This window comes from Dendrobates tinctorius, unplaced genomic scaffold (assembly GCF_039654945.1).
Source record: "Dendrobates tinctorius isolate UK_male_01 unplaced genomic scaffold, ASM3965494v1 ptg000111l, whole genome shotgun sequence".
NCBI classification, from domain to species: domain Eukaryota; kingdom Metazoa; phylum Chordata; class Amphibia; order Anura; family Dendrobatidae; genus Dendrobates; species Dendrobates tinctorius.
The window spans coordinates 37328114-37346797 of record NW_027361779.1 but is presented as its reverse complement, the minus strand read 5'-3'; the positions used below and the strand labels follow the sequence as shown (position 1 = coordinate 37346797).

The following is an 18684-nucleotide window of genomic DNA, read 5'->3' as shown; positions in this document are numbered from 1 at the left end:
TAACCTCTCCAACCTTATACCCATTCACCCAGCCCCCGCTTCCCCAGTCCCACTAACAGGAGCTCTGTGGAACGCTCGCTCTGTCTGCAACAAGCTTTCCTACATCCATGATCTTTTTGTTACTACCAAACTCTCTTTCCTCGCCATCACCGAAACCTGGCTCACCCCTTCTGCTGCACTTTCGTATGGCGGCTTCCACCTTTCTCACACCCCCCGCCCCAGCAGCAAACATGGTGGAGGAGTTGGTTTTCTCCTGTCAGATACCTGCTCCTTCACCCCAATCCCACTGCCACCCTCTGTTACCCTCCCTTCCTTTGAGGTGCACTCTGTGCGCATCTACTCCCCCTCCAACCTCCAACTGGCTGTCATCTACCGCCCCCCAGGGCCAGCCACCACCTTCTTTGACCACTTCACCACCTGGTTACTTCATTTCCTTTCCGCGGACATCCCTACTATCATCATGGGCGACTTCAACATCCCCATTGACACTTCCCTCTCAGCTGCCACTAAACTTCTATCTCTCACTTCCTCCTTCGGCCTCACTCAATGGTCTTCTACAGCCACCCACAAAGATGGCCACACACTGGACCTCATCTTCACCCGCCTCTGCTCCCTATCTAACCTCTCTAACTCACCTCTTCCTCTCTCTGACCACAACCTGCTCACATTCTCCTCCCTCTTCACTCCATGTCTACAATCCCCACCCCACAAACTTTCACACCCTCGCAGGAATCTTAAACACCTTGACCTACACTCATTCTCCGAATCCCTCCTCCCTCTTACAGATATAAGTTCCTTACACAATGCGGATGACGCTGCCGCTCTATATAACACCACAATAGCTGTAGCTTTGGAATCCGCTGCCCCACTTACACATACCAAAACTCGCAAAATCAACAGACAGCCCTGGCACACCAGCCTGACCAAAGAGCTGAGGCGAGCTTCCAGGGCTGCTGAGCGCAGATGGAAAAGATCCCACTCCAACGAGCATTTCATCGCATTCAAACAGTCCCTCACTACTTTCAAGACCACACTCGCCACAGCTAAACAAACCTACTTCTCATCTCTCATATCCTCCCTGTCTCACAACCCTAAACAGTTATTCAACACCTTCAATTCTCTCCTCCGCCCCCCAGCACCTCCTCCCTCCCCACTCATCTCAGCTGAAGACTTTGCCTCATTTTTCAAGCAGAAAATTGATAACATCAGGGACAGTTTTGGTCAACAACCCCCAGAGCCCTTCCTCCCGACTTCCCAGCCCTCCACCTTCAAAACCAACTTCTCCACCATTACAGAAGATCGACTCTCCACTCTACTCTCAAGATCACATCTCACCACCTGTGCACTCGACCCGATCCCATCCCACTTCATCCCAAACCTCACCACAGTCTTCATCCCAACCCTAACCCATCTCTTCAACCTATCACTAACAACTGGTGTTTTCCCCTCAAGCTTTAAACATGCCTCCATCACACCTATCCTCAAAAAGCCCTCTCTTGACCCATCCTCTGTATCTAGCTATCGCCCTATATCACTTCTCCCATACGCCTCCAAGCTACTGGAACAACACGTCTACCTTGAACTGTCCTCCCATCTCTCTTCTTGCTCCCTCTTCGACCGCTTACAATCTGGCTTCCGGTCACACCACTCCACTGAAACTGCCCTTACTAAGGTCACCAATGACCTCTTAACTGCCAAGAGCAAGCGACACTACTCTGTCCTCCTCCTCCTGGACCTGTCGGCTGCCTTTGACACAGTGGACCATTCCCTATTATTACAGACCCTCTCATCCCTCGGCATCACAGACTTGGCCCTCTCCTGGATCTCATCATACCTAACAGACCGGACATTCAGCATCTCCCACTCACACACCACCTCCTCACCTCGCCCCCTATCTGTCGGAGTCCCACAAGGTTCAGTCCTAGGGCCCCTGCTGTTCTCTATTTACACCTTTGGCCTGGGACAGCTCATAGAATCTCATGGCTTTCAGTATCATCTTTATGCTGATGACACACAGATCTACATCTCTGGACCAGATATCACCTCCCTACTAACCAGAATCCCTCAATGTCTGTCCACTATTTCATCCTTCTTCTCCACTAGATATCTGAAACTCAACATGGACAAAACAGAATTCATCATCTTTCCCCCATCTCACGTGACCCCCCCTACGAACCTATCAATTACAGTAAATGACTGCCCACTCTCCCCAGTCCCACAAGCTCACTGCCTCGGAGTAATCCTTGATGCTGATCTCTCCTTCAAACCACATATCCAAACCCTTTCCACTTCCTGCCGACTTCAACTCAAAAATATTTCACGCATCCGTTCATTCCTCACCCAAGAATCTGCAAAAACCCTAGTCCATGCCCTCATCATCTCTCGCCTTGACTACTGCAACCTCATGCTCTGCGGCCTCCCCTCAAACACTCTCGCACCCCTCCAATCTATTCTAAACTCTGCTGCCCGACTAATCCACCTGTCCCCCCGCTATTCCCCAGCTTCTCCCCTCTGTCAATCCCTTCACTGGCTCCCAATTGCCCAGAGACTCCATTACAAAACCCTAACCATGACATACAAAGCCATCCACAACTTGTCTCCTCCATACATCTGTGACCTCGTCTCCCGGTACTTTCCTGCACGCAACCTCCGATCCTCACAAGATCTCCTTCTCTACTCCCCTCTTATCTCCTCTTCCCACAATCGCATACAAGATTTCTCTCGCGCATCACCCCTACTCTGGAACTCTCTACCACAACATATCAGACTCTCACCTACCATCGAAACCTTCAAAAAGAGCCTGAAGACCCACCTCTTCCGACAAGCCTATAACCTGCAGTAACCACCGATCGACCAAACCGCTGCACGACCAGCTCTACCCTCGCCTACTGTATTATCACCCATCCCTTGAAGATTGTGAGCCCTCGCGGGCAGGGCCCTCTCTCCTCCTGTACCAGTTATGACTTGTATTGTTTAAGATTATTGTACTTGTTTTTATGTATACCCCCCTCACATGTAAAGCGCCATGGAATAAATGGCGCTATAACAATAAATAATAATAATAATAATAATAATATCTGCAACTAGAATGAGGAATGGTTGATGCTGAAATGGAAAACCTAACAGATGATGTCTCGGCAGGGGAACTATGTAAGCTACTTGCTAGGAAAATGTAAAAAAAAGAAGAAAAAATAATAAACTTAATAGTATATAAAAACGTAAATTTTATAAAGTGCATCATATAAAAAAAAAAAAAAAAAAAGCATTGTGCTGCCAGTGACCTCTCCTGTCACAGCTCGGGTGTTACTTACCTCAGCAGTAGTCAGAAAGATGTCATCACTAATATGTCTCACTCCACAAGTTACAATTCCAAGAGCAACACCGGGGAACACGTAGGAGTTGTTACCCTGTCCAGGGTATAGTGTTTGCCCGTCTGGAAGAGTCACAGGATCAAAGGGGCTTCCACTTGCAAAAATGCCACGACCCTGTATATTTATGAAATGAAAAGATGTATTAAAAATAACAATCATTATATCATCATAAGGTATATATTCATGTTACTCAAGTGCCAAAACGAAATTACTGTCCCAAATGTTGGCCTACAATAGAGTCACCTTTTACCTTTCATTAAAAATCAATAGAAAATTATCACTAATGCTGGAACATTAAACTGGTATTCCCATTTCATTAGAGCTGTGGTTAGTACCAACTGCCCCAGGAAAGCCTATCCTATATACTACCCTCACCCTGCTTCTAAATATATTCGGCACGCGCAAAGTACCGTAGCTTCTTGGCGCAACCCCATAAACCCCCACCGCCTTCACACTCAACAGCAGGGACTAACGCCGCAGTGGTCATCCGCTATTCCCTGGCATTGCATATATGTCTGCAAGTTGCAGGACGGTCCCGAGAATGCAGCTCTAACGGCGCAACATTGAAAGTTGGTAATATACCAATAAAAAATAAAACATTAAAAATATTTTTTTTGATTTTACGTCCCATAATGAATGACAATTATGTGTCACTGATGTAAGATTACTGTGGGAATGGTTGACTTCATGTTATGGATAAGTCAAGAGCGGATATCTAGTTTAGAAAACCTTTTTCCAAATACCATTCTGGAGCCCTGTGAGTTTATAAATGGCGGCGCCTCCTCCATCAATAAACGGAACAGTGGCTAAATATATCATTTGCCATAAAACCCAGCATGTCTGTGTATTAGACAGGCAGCATACGGATTTTAGTACATATCATGTAATATGTTATGTTTCCTGCTACCAATGAACTAGACACAGCCTTGCAGATGTGGTGTAGTGACCACTGTGTCCGGTAGGGGGCGCTGTGTGGATGTCCGAGGAGAGAGGATGAATGGCAGAGTCATGAATGACCATTATGTATCTCAAGGTGGGTGGCCTTGAGATGGAGACTGATGTGTGCATTGATAAGCAGTGATATTGCTGAGGTGTTGTTTCAATGTGTCAGGGAGAAGTCTCCAGGTAACTGGGGAGATGGGCAAACCCAGTTACCTACAAACCCACCCAGGGGGTGTGTTTAACGACGCTATTGCAAAGAGTGTGTGAATGGGTCAAGGACCTGTGATGAGGTCATAGCCATGTGACCCGGTGGGCGTGGCTACAGACCATGTGGTGGCCAGGGTAGGTCACGTGTGGTGAATGCTGGGACCCGGTTGGTCTAGTGTGGAAGGTCCCGCTGAGATGGCGCTTCCTGGCTAACAGCCTGGGAAGTGGCTGTGAGTAATGGCGACGTGTGCCTGTTAGTTCCCTGGAGGGAGTGAACGTGTGCAGCATGGTGAAGCAACATGAGGAAACTCTGACAGGGTGAGGTAACTTGGGGCTAGGAAGCCTGTGCATTGAACACTGCATAACTTATATGACTATAGGATAACAGAGGGAAACTCTGTAATGGACGCTATGCTGATTATATGCTGTTTTCTGTTGCTGTGATGGTTTACGATGCTGAATAAACCGAAGGGACTGTTATGAGTTTATGGAAAACCTGTGCCGGATCTGATTTTGTGGCTGCTGAGCGAGTATCCCCTACTTGAATGACAGCGCTACCTCACACAGGTTACAGTTTATTGCTGGTAAACACAGCTAGAAAAATAGTGTTACGCTCTGCACCAATCTATTTAAATAATCACAGATCAGCTTTTTCGTTCACATCTGAGACCACCTACATTTTGAGAATCTAACACATTGCTTACTGTGCAATGCAAAGTGGATGGAAGACTTAGGTCCCGATTCGTTAATATAGGTGTTCCATACTACAGTCTTAATGAAGGGCGGGCAGGAATAAGATGCGCTGAATACATTGAGAGGCACACGCCACTTAATGAATTTGACGTAAGGTATCATTGTTATGCGCGTCAGTGCGCTCTGCCGGAAATGTTACTCCAGTCATTGACAAACTGGTGTAAAAATGCCAAAAGTCGCAACGTTTTTCAGCCACTCCTCCTGTATAAGGCTCTTTACACTAGTGTTTTTGCGTAAACTCATTGGCCCCATAGTCTACACGCCAGATATTCCAAAAATAAAAGATTAAAATGAAACATTTCATTGTTCTATTCCATCAGTTTCCTGCTACTTATAGGGGTACCTCAGTCAGCCTGTAGCACTGTTCTGCAGTACACTCCGCTTTGCTTGTTGGATTGCTGAGCGCAAATATTATGGGTCGCTTATTGACCACTGCCATATCTTTTATGATCTGCTCAGTGAATGCTCCGCCAATTGCTGCAACACCTGAAGTGAAAGATCTCTTATTATGGACAGAAAAAAGACAAGGTAAGATTAGAAGAAATATACAGATTAATACGTAGGTTTTTACCTATAAGAGCAGTAGGTTTGATTTCTTTAACCACATCCTCCAAATTCTTCATTTCAGCATGTGGTTGGGCGAAGCGTTCCTTCTCATGTGTCAGCGAAGATCTTCCCTGTAAAAGGATAGTTGTGTAGAATGAAGGTGAATGCTATGCATTGATCTATGGCTGTGCATAATATTCATATATTCTATATATACAGTTACTGTATATTCCCTGAAATTTCCACTCTACTATGTTGAGGCCATGTATTAACATTTTCACTGATAGGACACATTCTCAATGAAAATCTATGGTGCTATTTCCATATCCATGTTATTTTACGGACCATGTGTCTGCATAGAAATTTAGGTGGACGTCCATTTTTTATCGAAGTCATAGATCAAAATTATCCATACAAGTCTATGAAAATGACAGCATATGGATGACATCAATGTGCAGTCCGTGCTCTGTCTGTCACCAATTGTAAAAACTGACACACACTGATGGATATAGGCTGAAAAACACTGATGACACTGGGAACGTTTTTTGCTCATGTGAAAAATCACTGATGTCTGAATGAGGCCCAAATGAAGTAAATGGGAGAAATTGTGTGGCAACCTTCACTCTCCTTCACTTCCCTAGGAGTGACTGTCCTAAAGTGCAAGTTCTGCAAATCTTCATGCTGCATAAGCATTAAATTAAAGGCAGACCTTGAAGCCACAGGGTCCTCGTGGGTGTTTTTAACAGGTTACCAACCGATCATGTTCTGTTTATAATACTGGTATCTTTTTATGTGGTAAAGAGACTTTTGGATCCCCTCAGAAACAAGGGTCTACTAACTCTTCAACCTTATAACTACACCCCTCATATTCCTCCTCCTTGGTCAGGCCTCATCTGGAATACTGTGTCCAGTTCTGGGTACTACATTTTAAAAAAGACAATGAAAAACTGGAGAAAGTTCAGAGAAGATCTACCAGGATGGTGAGCGGACTGCAAAGTATGTCCTACATGGAACGGTTAAAGCATCTGGGAATGTTTAGCTTGCAAAAAAAGAAGGCTAAGAGGAGACTTAATAGCAGTCTACAAATATCTGAAGGAAACCCGAGAAGAAATGGAATTAAACTGAAAGGGAGAAGATACAGATTAGATATTATAAAAAACTTTTTGACAGTGAGGGTGATCAATGAGTGGAACAGGCTGCAACGAGAGGTGACGAGTTCTCCTTCAATGGAAGTCTTAAAACAGAGGCTGGACAGTTATCTCGTTTAGTCAATCCTGTTTTGAGCAGGGGGTTGGACATGATGACCCTGGAGGTCCCTTCCAACACTAAGGCTATGTGCACACGGTGCGGATTCTGCTGTGGATCTGCAGCGTTTCTGGCCCTGCGGGTCCGCTGCGTTGTACAGTACCATTGTTTCCAATGGTAAAACCAAAAACGCTGTGCACATGCTGCGTATTTTTCCGCGCGGGTTACAATCCGCAGCATGTCAATTGTTTGTGTGGAATCCGCTGCGGTTTCACATCTCCTCCATTGTAGAGGGGTGAAACCGCAGGTCTTTTTGACCTGCAGTTTTTCCAAAATCCGCACCACCGAAAACTACGTGTGCACATAGCCTCACATTCTAGGATTCTATGATATTCTACAAGATACAGGTCCGAATAGTAAATACTGACAATATATATATGGGCAGCGCTGGAGTCCTGGGATCAAATCCCACCAAGGACAACATCTGCACGGAGTTTGTATGTTCTCCCCGTATTTGTGTGGGTTTCCTCCGGGTACTCCGGTTTCCTCCCAGATTCCAAAGACATACTGATAGGGAATTTAGATTGTGAGCCTCATCGGAGACAGAGATGATAATGTGTGCAAACTGTAAAGCGCTGCGGAATATGTTAGTGCTATATAAAAATAAAGATTATTATATATTGTGAAGCAGTGACCCCTGTCACATCTAGGGGGCGCTGTATGTTCTCCCCAGGATGTGCACAGATGCGTATTGAGGCTATGGGAATGCATTGCTGTCACAGGTGTAGCTGGGATTGCAATGGGGAAGCAGTGACCGATGTCACAGGTAGGGGTCGCTGTGTAGTCTCCCCAGGATATGCATAGAGGTGTATGAAGGCCTTAGGTGTGCATGGCAGTCACAGGCATAGCTGTGACTGCAATGCAGACTGATAATAAAAGTAAGAGTCTTGGACATGTTAGTGTCCAAGGCGGATGTACGGAAAACCTGCTCTGGATGTTGTGTTTGAAACAGATTGCAGTATGATAGTGTTGGAGTCTGTTCCATTCCGGACCCAGGTTTTCCAGGTGGCTCAAAGCCACAGGTTGCTATGCTAAAAACCCTGCAGGAAAGGGTTAGTGAGCTCTGAGTGAATCTCAGGTGTGTGAGGGCCAGAGTGAGTTGGTGCTTGTTTCTGTGCAGAGCTGTTGGTGGTCAGAGCACAGGACAGAGCGGAGCCAATAGGCCTGGCACCCACAGCATACACTGTGGTGCTGCCATCCACAATGACTGGTCTCGGAGGTGGATGTCCTGTGCCCGGAGGTGAACCAGCGGTGGATATCCTGTGCCCAAATAAAGTTTGTAACTAATAAGTCATGTCAGACTAACTTAATTTCCTTCTATGACGGAATCACTGATTGGGTGGATCAAGGAAATGCTGTAGATATAGTATATCTTGACTTCAGCAAAGCATTTGACAAAGTCTCTCATACAATCCTTATTGAAAAAATGACTAAGTATGGAATGGACAAGGCAACTGTTAGGTGGATTCATAACTGGCTTAGTGATCGGACCCAAAGAGTGGTCGTAAATGGCTGCACATCCAGTTGGAAGAATGTCTCCAGTGGGGTACCACAGGGCTCTGTCCTGGGCCCTGTATTGTTCAACATCTTTATCAACGATTTAGATGAAGGAATTGAGGGTAAACTGATTAAATTTGCTGATGACACAAAGCTAGGAGGGATAGCTAATACTAGAGGAGAGAGAGGATTCAAAAAGATATAAATAAACTGGAGCAGTGGGCAGCAACTAACAGAATGGTTTTTAACAGGGAGAAATGCAAAGTACTACATCTGGGCAATAAAAATGAAAAAAGCATATACAGAATGGGAGGAATAGGGCTAAGTGACAGCACATGTGAAAAAGACTTGGGTATACTAATAGATCACAGACTGAATATGAGTCAACAGTGTGATGCAGCAGCAAAAAAGGCAAATGCAATTCTAGGATGTATTAACAGAAGCATACAGTCTAGATCACATGAAGTCATTATTTCCCTCTACTTCTCTTTGGTTAGACCTCATCTGGAATATTGTGTCCAGTTTTGGGCACCACATTTTAAAAAAGACATCAACAAACTGGAGCAAGTTCAGAAAAGAGCGACCAGAATGGTGACCGGTCTGCAAACCATGTCTTATGAGGAAAGGTTGCAGGATTTGGGAATGTTTAGTTTGCAAAAGAGAAGACTGAGAGGAGACTTAATAGCTGTCTACAAATATCTAAAGGGCTGTCACATTGTAGAAGGATCAACTTTATTCTCATTTGCACAAGGAAAGACTAGAAGCAATGGGATGAAACTGAATGGGAGGAGACACAGATTAGATATTAGAAAAAACTTTTTGACAGTTAGAGTGATCATTGAGTGGAACAGGCTGCCACGAGAAGTGGTGAGTTCTCCTTCAATGGAAGTCTTCAAACAGAGGCTGGACAGACATCTGACTGGGATGATTTAGCGAATCCTGCTTTGAGCTGGGGGTTGGACCAGATGTCCCAGGAGGTCCCTTCCAACTCTACGATTCTATGATTCTATGACTAGCGTGTTTAACAGCTGCAAACAGATGGATAAGGTGTCCTGCTGCGACCTGGGGGATATCAAGGACTGTGTACATCTGTGAGTAGAGACTCTGATACAGCGGTGCAGGACACCCACGGGAACTAGTCAGTGGAGGACTAGCGTGTGTAGTGACTGCAATCTAAAGGATGTCGTGTACTATGTAGTGCTATGAACTGGTGTGAACTGAACACTGATAATATGCACTGAAGTTATATGCATTTGTGTGGATTGGAACCTTTTCTGTGTGAAGATAACACATTAAAGAGACCTTTATATTTGAACTTTGTGGGTCACTGCCTCTTCACTGCACACGGTGCAACCGCAGCATCACTATATATATATATATATATATATATATATATATATATACACAGTGGCATGCAAAAGTTTAGGCACCCCTGGTCTAAATTACTGTTATTGTGAACAGTTAAGCAAGTTGAAGATAAAATTATCTCTAAAAGGCCTAAAGTTAAAGATGACACATTTGTTTTGTATTTTAGGCTAAAAAGTAATGCACATTGTCATTTTTTCACATTTTAAAAATTACAAAAAGAAAAATGGTCCGATGCTAAAGTTTGGGCACCTTTGGAGATTTGTGTGCTCAGATAACTTTGACCAAGGTTTCAGACCTTAAGTAGCCTGTAAGGGATATGGCTTGTTCACCCTCAATGTTAGGAAAAGCCAGCTGATGCAGATTCCACAGGTTTAGAAACACATAGCCTCCTCTAACCTTGTGCGAAAAAACAGCCACCATGGGTTCTTTTAAGCAGCTGCCTAGCACTCTGAAAATGAAAATGGTGGAGGCCCACAAAGCAGGAGAAGGCTATAAGAAGATAGCAAAGCGTTTTCAAGTTGTCCTTTCCTCAGTTCTATATGTAATTCAGAAATAGCAGTTTACAGGAACAGTGGAGGTCAAGATAAGGTCTGGAAGGCCAAGCAAAATTTCAGAGAGAGCTGCTTGTAGGATTGCTAGAAAGGCATATCAGAACCCCCACCTGACTGCAAAAGACCTTCAGAAAGATTTAGCAGATTCTGGAGTTGTGGTAATTGTTCTACTGTTCAGAGACACCTTATCAAATATGGCCTTCATGGAAGAGTCATCAGAAGAAAACCTCTCCTGCACCCTCACCATAAAATGTAGCATCAGAGGTATGCAAAAGAACATCTAAACAAGCCCAATGCATTTTAGAAACAAGTCCTGTGAATCGTTGAAGTTAAAATAAAACTCTTTGGTCGCAATGATCAAAGGTATGTGCAGAGAAAAAATGGTATAGAATTTCAGGAAAAGAACATCTCTCCAACCATTAAGCATGGGGATGGATCAATCATGCTTTGGAGTTGTGTTGCAGACAATGGCACAGGGAACATTTCACAGGTAGAGGGAAGAATGGAGTCAATGAAATTTCAACAAATTCTTGATGCAAACATAACACCATGTGTAAAAAAGCTGAATTTGAAAACAGGATGGCTTCTACAAATGGATAATGATCACACACATCAAAATCCACAATAGACTACCTCAAAAGGCAATAGCTAGAGGTTTTTCAATGGCCCTCACAGTCCCCCGATTCGATCATCATTGAAAATCTGTGGCTAGCCCTCAAAATAGCAGTGCATGCAAGACGACCCAGGAATCTCACAGAAATGGAAGAATTTTCCAAGGAAGAATGGATGAAAATCCATCAAACAAGAATTGAAAGACTCTTGGCTGGCTACTAAAAGCGTTTTACAAGCTGTGATATTTTTAAAAGGGAGTGCTACTAGGTACTAACTATGCAGGGTGCCCAAACTTTTGCATTGGCCTATTTTCCTTATTGTAATTTTTAAAATGTAAAAAATGGCAATATATAATTTTTTTGGCCTAAAATACAGAGAAAATGTGTCATCTTTAACTTTAGCCCTTTTAGAGATCATTCCATCTTCAACTTGCTTAACTGGTCACAATAACAGTAATTTTGACCAGGGGTGCCCAAACTTTTAAATGCCACTATATGTATGTATGTATGTGTATATATATATATATCACCATATATGCCTTCAAATTTGCTAGTCTTTTGTGCCGAATAAATGTAGGAAATACATAGAAAAAATGTAAAAAAAAGTAATTTTTGTGTGTACTTTAAAGGAATATGTTAACAAAATCCACTCCCTGAAACTGTTTATATGGTCATGTTCTAAATTCATATGCAATGAAGTATTATGAGCATGACCGTAGCACCTCGCGAGTCTCTGCTTTCCTAACTATATTCTTCGCCCAGCTCCACCTTCCTCTGCCTCGACTCTGTCAGTCACACAGAAGAAGATGGAACTAGTTGAGCAAAAGGTCTAGGGAGGCAGAGACTTGGGAAGTGTTCCTATCACCACCAAATAATGTCAGCCTCATTTGCAGATGAGTTAAAACAGTAATTTTATGGTCAGGGATGAACAGTTTTATTAAATAAAAGTATGGATAATATTATCTTTCACAGAGCAACATGACCATATAAACAGTTTGAGTTGGTGAAACGTTCCGACAGATTCAGGAAACTGATTTCCACATTCTGTGACTTGTGCCATAAATGTTCCAGTAGATGGTGCTATGGCCTGACGACAAATTGTGGCATAGCTTTCAACCTATACATTATGGCTATAGTTGGAAAATATCTGCTATTGTAAGCAAAATTCTATATACTTATTTTAGGAATTTCACCAGAGGTCACCACTGGTCAGAGCCACATAAATCATAGTATACAGTATGTTATCTTGGGCTCTAATGCTAATTACAACAACTGATGATGTGGCAAATATACAGTTTATGCTGTTATATACATGAAGGAAAGTATTTAGATAGAAAAATACAGATACACAACAGCCGCACAGCCGCCTAGTAGACAACAGACAGTGTGTGCTGTTGTCACCCTATGGCTGGAACGTGTGAGGCCAGCCTTGTGTTTGCAATATTCAAGTAGGGTTTTGGGTCGCCCTCCCAGGGCTGTGGGGTACTCGGTACCGGGCCGGTATCAGTGGGATGTGTCAGAGCAGCAGTGACCTGGACCGTTGCCCTGGGCGCCCAAGTAATAGGAAAATGTGAATGGTGGAATGTAGTTAAATGAATAGTTCGTGACGCCACCTGTGGTGCTCGGCAAAGGAGGTGTTAAGCCGACGCTGCATGCAGATCCACTGGGACTGATGGTATGGTGCAACAAAGATGTAAAAGCTCCCCACAGGTGAAGCTGTAGTCCCAGGGCAGTGTAGATGTGGTTGGCACGGGGCTGTAGTGGTGCTGGAAAGGTAGGAAGCAGACAAGACACAGCAGGGTGCAATTTTGTACATTTTACTTGATAAATGCAGTCCAGGGTCCTGGTTACAGATGGCACCGGAGCAGGCTAGCCTGGAAGCAACTCAGGAATTCTCTCTCAGCAGATGGGCTGTGCAGTCTCCTTCCTAGCGCTTACTTAAGGGATCTCCAGCACTGAGTTACACTGAAGTTCCTCCTGTCAGATGTTCCCAAGAACTCTACTTGTATGGCAGACAACTGTAGCCTGTTCCAGGGACTCCTCACTCCTAAGTCCTGGCTCACTATCCGTGTTGCTGCTGTGCCCTCAAGTCATAGATGGGAGTATTGCATTTACAGCCTTCTACTCCTCTGGTGTCTGCTGTAGGACCATCAGTGTCCATACAGTCGTGGAGACCAGGCTCCAGTTCATGCGCTCTTACGGGAGATGAGCTCTTCCTCTCAGCTCTATCTCAGCGCTCCCTCCACATGTCTGCACACTTCACCCTCCGCAGACTAACTAACCACTCCTTCCTCTTGGCCCTCAGAGAGCACTCCTCCCATTAATTCCGGTTCAGAGTTCCCCCTGCTGGCTTGAAGTGGAACTGTGTTACATGCATAGATTGACTGCGAGAGAGACCCTTCATTGCCTCCAAGCCTGGCATTACCCTCCCTGGAGGAAGGCAAAGCCACTGTGGCGACCTTACTTCTGGGGGCGCCACAGTTTCATTATGGGTGTTCCTCTTACTAGACCTCAGCATTCCGAGAGGCATCGTCTTCCATATCTATTCAATATTTTGTCTATCTATTAAGCCGAAATAAGGACCAAAAAAAGGATTTAGTGAGTGCTGCACATATTTTCTATTGCATATATAAAATCTTGGATATTTGCTATTGCCATAGAGTACAATGAGTGGTTATCCTGAAGTGCCCAACAAGTTGGCTGCATTGTCAACATGATGGATTAGCGGCAGTTTAACTTTTCTACCCTTTGGGAATTATTAGCGCTTTTATGTTGCTCTATTTCCAAAGAATTAACTAATTTTTCAAGCTTTGATGTCTATAAGTAATGAAGCCTCTGAAACTATTCAGTAGTTACATTTCTGTTTAAAGAGATACTGTAACTACTCCACCCACAAGTCATAGATGTCCATACTAAGTAGGCAAGAGAATCCTTTACCAACTAATAGTTGTCATCCTATCAGGCTGTAATACAGGCAGTGCATTGTATTTTATATTATTTATATTCGTTCAGCTTTGGACTACACAAATGCCAAGAACAACACTAAGATCATAAAGCTATCATTGTTGGCACAGCAAAGTTCTAAATTTCGCTGGCCAATGGAAAACTGAATGGATTCTCCATACAAGTAGTAGGTGGGTGGCAGTAATGGATTGCTGGCAATATCCAGCACTTATTGCCTTCAGGAATTAATTATGAAGTTTCCAGTATTCAACTGCTATAAGATATAGTGATCTAAGCATTGAATATTGAACAAGGAAAGTATTCTACTCCTGGGGCAGGGGAATATCATGCAGTTTGTCATAAAATATATGAGAATCTAAATTACAAGAGTCTTAATGAGCACAAAGCTGGAAATTTATGAGGGTCCAGGAAATTGTGCAATTGCACCTGTAGTACCAGCAGGTACGCAGGATGCAGTGTCGAGTCACAAGACAACTACGGTACTTTTTAAGAATACGTTTATGGGACTTGAGGGGACTTTCCTCAGTCACGGCCTGATCACCAAAACAGGGGTAACACAGGTTGCCCACACAGGGGCTCTAAACAAGCAAGCACAGTAACCCAGCACACAACTACTCCCGGCAACGGCCTGTCACTATAGGGCCGCGGTTTGGCCGACTATGGGTCCTTAGGTCTAGAGTCTACTTAGCCGTCCAGATGCCTTAGCCTCACCATTCGAGCTGGTGGTTTTTCGGCGAAATAGTTGTTGGGCCCAGTTGCTGAGGTGTTGACGCAGTCTTCGCGCTCTCCGGCGCGCTGAGGACACTGGAGCCCCACAGGCCCCGGCGGAGTCCTCGGACAGATGGGCCGCAGCACCCGGACCTGGGCAGGCGGCAGCGATGTATAGTGGCGAGTGACAGGCCACCTGCGCAGCTAACGGCTGCGACGGGGAGTTTGCGATCAAGAGAGGCCCGGCTCCTGCTGCGGACCAGAGCGGGACAGTCGTGGCTGCTGATGGCGCGGTGCTGGCCACGGCCACTGGTGAAAGCAGGGTGGCTGCGGGTGGCAGGGAACATGCTGCAGTCACGAGCTCAGGGGAGGCGGCCGCGGGCGACCACGGGTAGGCCGCAGCCACGGGCAGAGGGGAGGCGACAGTGGCCGCGGTCTGGAGAGGGGCAACAAGTCTCGGACGGCTCTCTGGATACCATCCCTCTGGAGTCCTCAGTCGGCATCCTCCCTGGCGCGGGTGAGTCGCTCTAGCTGGCAGTCGCTCCCACGCTCTCCTGCTGTCTCTGACCTGGTCTGCTGACTCATCGTCCAGGGAATTCCCCACCTCCTTTATACCGGGCCCTCCCCCAGCCCACCTGTCAGTCACAACGGTCCGTCCTCGAATCCTGTCCCCCGGGAACAGTCTCCCCCGGAACCCAGATAACAGCTCCTCTGGTTCTGGCCCGGACACTCGACGGGGGCCGTTCCTCCCACACACCTAAAATCCAAACTAGGAGGTTAATAGTGTGAGACTTTGAAAAGGATGAAAAGTTCACACTTCAAGGTGGTGTTTTGTATTTAAAGTGTAAAAACCTTAAATCTGCGATCTATCTGATTACACTTGTACGTGCTCACTCTGCCGTCTTCGGGAATTCTTCAGAAGAGCATCATCTCTGTATGTTTGCATATTTAGCACTAGGATCCTTATGTCCAGCATGAATTGTTTCCTATAGCGAGGATCTCTGTACTATGGAAATTTAGGTGGGACAGACAAAGAACATCAGCAAAGTACGGTATGTAGGCAGAATTTAGAAGGAATCATCGGCTGGACAGACTTACCAAAATGGGTGGAGCCGAGTGGTACTGAGAGTTGTAAAGCCCACCAGGCATATTCATCAAAATTTGCTCAACTTTACATAGGTAATTTTAGCCAGAAATGTGCTCCATTCCTCCAGTCCCTTACTGTAGTGACATTTCTGTTGCATGTCAGTTGAAAGATGAGCCTAAATTATTAAGTTGACATGTCAATTGATATTGGGCATCTAACTCCAGCGGCTCCTTCATTAAGACTCTCCCGCACCGTCCTAATGGATTGGGCCTTTCTTGTTTTCGATATAATTCCTCAATGTTAGCAGTTAAAGTTGTTGTCCACTGCTGGATATCCAGATGATACCGCTCAGTGTGAAGGAGGGGAGATGGCGCAGGTGTGCGGTTTTCTTATCTTAGAACACTGGGGGCATTAAAAACATTATATACTGTAAGTATATAAAGTAGTGGACAACCCCTATAAAACTATTGCCTCTCATTAAATCTTAAAGTTCATTCATTAGTTATGCTTTAGTACAGTACCTTCGTAGTTAGGCCTAAGGCTCAGGTTAGAACTTGACTTGCTATTTTAGAAGCAGCCCAGAGTCACTGGGGTACACGGTACTACTGTGATGATGGGACTTTTGAAGAGAGTCCAAGACTGTTGCAATATTAGCTGTATTAAAGATTATATGCCATTGTGTAATTAATGCATTTCAGGTTTACAGACTTTATATGGAAAAACCCCAAGTTTACATAAGTCAGATCACGCCTCACCTGTATCTTCTCCACAAGATTTTTAATGCCAAAGAATATTGATCACATCATCATAAACAACAAGTTAGAAGGCTTGAAGAGGTTGTGCACTAAGAACCCGTACATAGCGTGTCTGAATACAACTGATCCATACTTGACATTCCTAAGTAGTACTAATAATGATTACTGCGTTGTTGTAATATTGCGGTAGTATCTGTACTATTATTTACCACTTTTACGATTTACTTTTATTATTACAAAAGTTTGCTGACATGTTGGAAATTAATTTTTAAAACTGAAATTGGAGAACTGCAGCGTAAATTCTTATTTTCCCTGAAGAACTGATATAGGAAAATTGTGTATTAGGGTAAGTTCACACAACCATATAAAAAATTGGCAGCGTTTCATCAAGAAAAGTGGGACAATTTTTTTTCTTTTTTCTCACTTGTCATTCTTAGACACTATCAGGGCATACATAGAAATCATGGGGGCCTACAGCAGAAGTTCTGATCACCCCACCCCCGACAACAAAAGAAAAAAAATAATATTCAGTGGGGCACAGGAAAGCATATCTCACAACTTTGCAGCCCTTACAGAGTAATTTTCCTCCTGTTGATGCCCTAGATTCCCCCTTTCATTGCCCCCCATAAAGTATGATGCCAACAAAAGTGTCCACCCAAATACAGTATGATAATCACACAGTGAATTCCTACAGAGTACCCTCTATATGCACAATATGATGAACCTAAGGTACCCACCCAGCAAGGTAAGGTACCTCAACACAGTATGATGCCCCAACTGTGACTCCAACACAGCTCTTGCATATAATATTATGGTACTCACACCGCCTTCAATACAGTTTAATAGCTCTCAATGGCTCTCACATATTATAATGAACTCCACACAAACCTCCACACTGTATAACGGCTCCCACATAGCCCTGCATAGAGTATAATGGCCTTCATATAGCTCTCCAAACAGTATAATGGCCCCCACATAGCTCACAAAACAGTATAATGGCCCCCACATAGCCCTCCAAACAGTATAATAGCCTCCACATAGCCCTGCATACAGTGTAATGGCCTCCACATAGCCCTGCAAACAGTATATCGCCATCCAGGATGCCAATAGAGTTGAAAGAGCAATGACCCATGAGCCCCATAGCAGCACGCCACTGGATGCTATACTGTGCCTCCATATAACATCTGATTTTTTTTGAAGACACATAGACTTCAATAGGTGAGTCTTATTCGATTTAAGGAAGACAATAGTTGCATTCTGCATTTTTTTTTTTTTCACTAGCAGATACGGTCGTTAAAAAAAATGCTTGTCTGCATTGCTCCATTGAATAACATTGGTCCGAGTGCGGTCCATTTATTACAAACAGCGCTGAAAGAACACAAACAGTCATGTGAACGAACCCTAAGGGTGTGTGCAGACGCTGCGGAATCCGCTGCAGATTAATCCGCACGGATTTTGCAAAAACCGCAGATAAAACCGCAGGTCAAAAGACCTGCGGATTATCTGCGGTTTAACCTGCGGTTTGGTCCTGTGGAGATAGGAACCCATTGACATGTCAATTCTTTCTGCGGTCTCAAAACCGCAGGAAAGCCGCGCGGATTTTTCCGCACCGTCTACACAGCGTTTTTTGTTTCCCATTCATTTGAATGGTACTGTACACCGCAGCTAAAACTGCTGCGGGTCCGCAGCGGCCAAAACCGCTGCGGAACCGCAGCGGAATCCGCAGCGTGTGCACATACCCTTAAAGAGACCCAACTTAAATTAATGGATGTTCACGGACGTCAATGAACACTTCTGTGAGGAAAGCCATTACTGATAACTTATCTAATGGCGATCCCATTCTGAAGGCTCTTCCAACTATTTAATGGAGCTGTCCAGACAGACAAGGTGTTTAATAGAATCTTGCTGTAAAAATGTACAGTTTCTTGGAATATCCTACAGTACAGCTTTCCTTCTATATCTTATGTCCCAGCTGTGCTACCACACTACTCCGGAATTACAGCCTTCGTTTAGAACATG

At 44.5% G+C, this 18684-nt stretch overlaps 1 protein-coding gene across 1 annotated transcript in view; it reads right to left on the bottom strand.

Moving 5' to 3' along the window:
• ME1 (malic enzyme 1) overlaps positions 1-18684 on the bottom strand; it is a 458080-nt gene that overhangs the window by 14754 nt on the left and 424642 nt on the right. Inside the window, exons 10-12 of the mRNA XM_073589660.1 lie at positions 5845-5950; positions 5617-5759; positions 3312-3485 (exon numbers count right to left, since the gene is read on the bottom strand). Coding sequence (XP_073445761.1) covers positions 3312-3485; positions 5617-5759; positions 5845-5950 — 423 coding nt within the window. The remainder of the gene's footprint in view (positions 1-3311; positions 3486-5616; positions 5760-5844; positions 5951-18684) is intronic.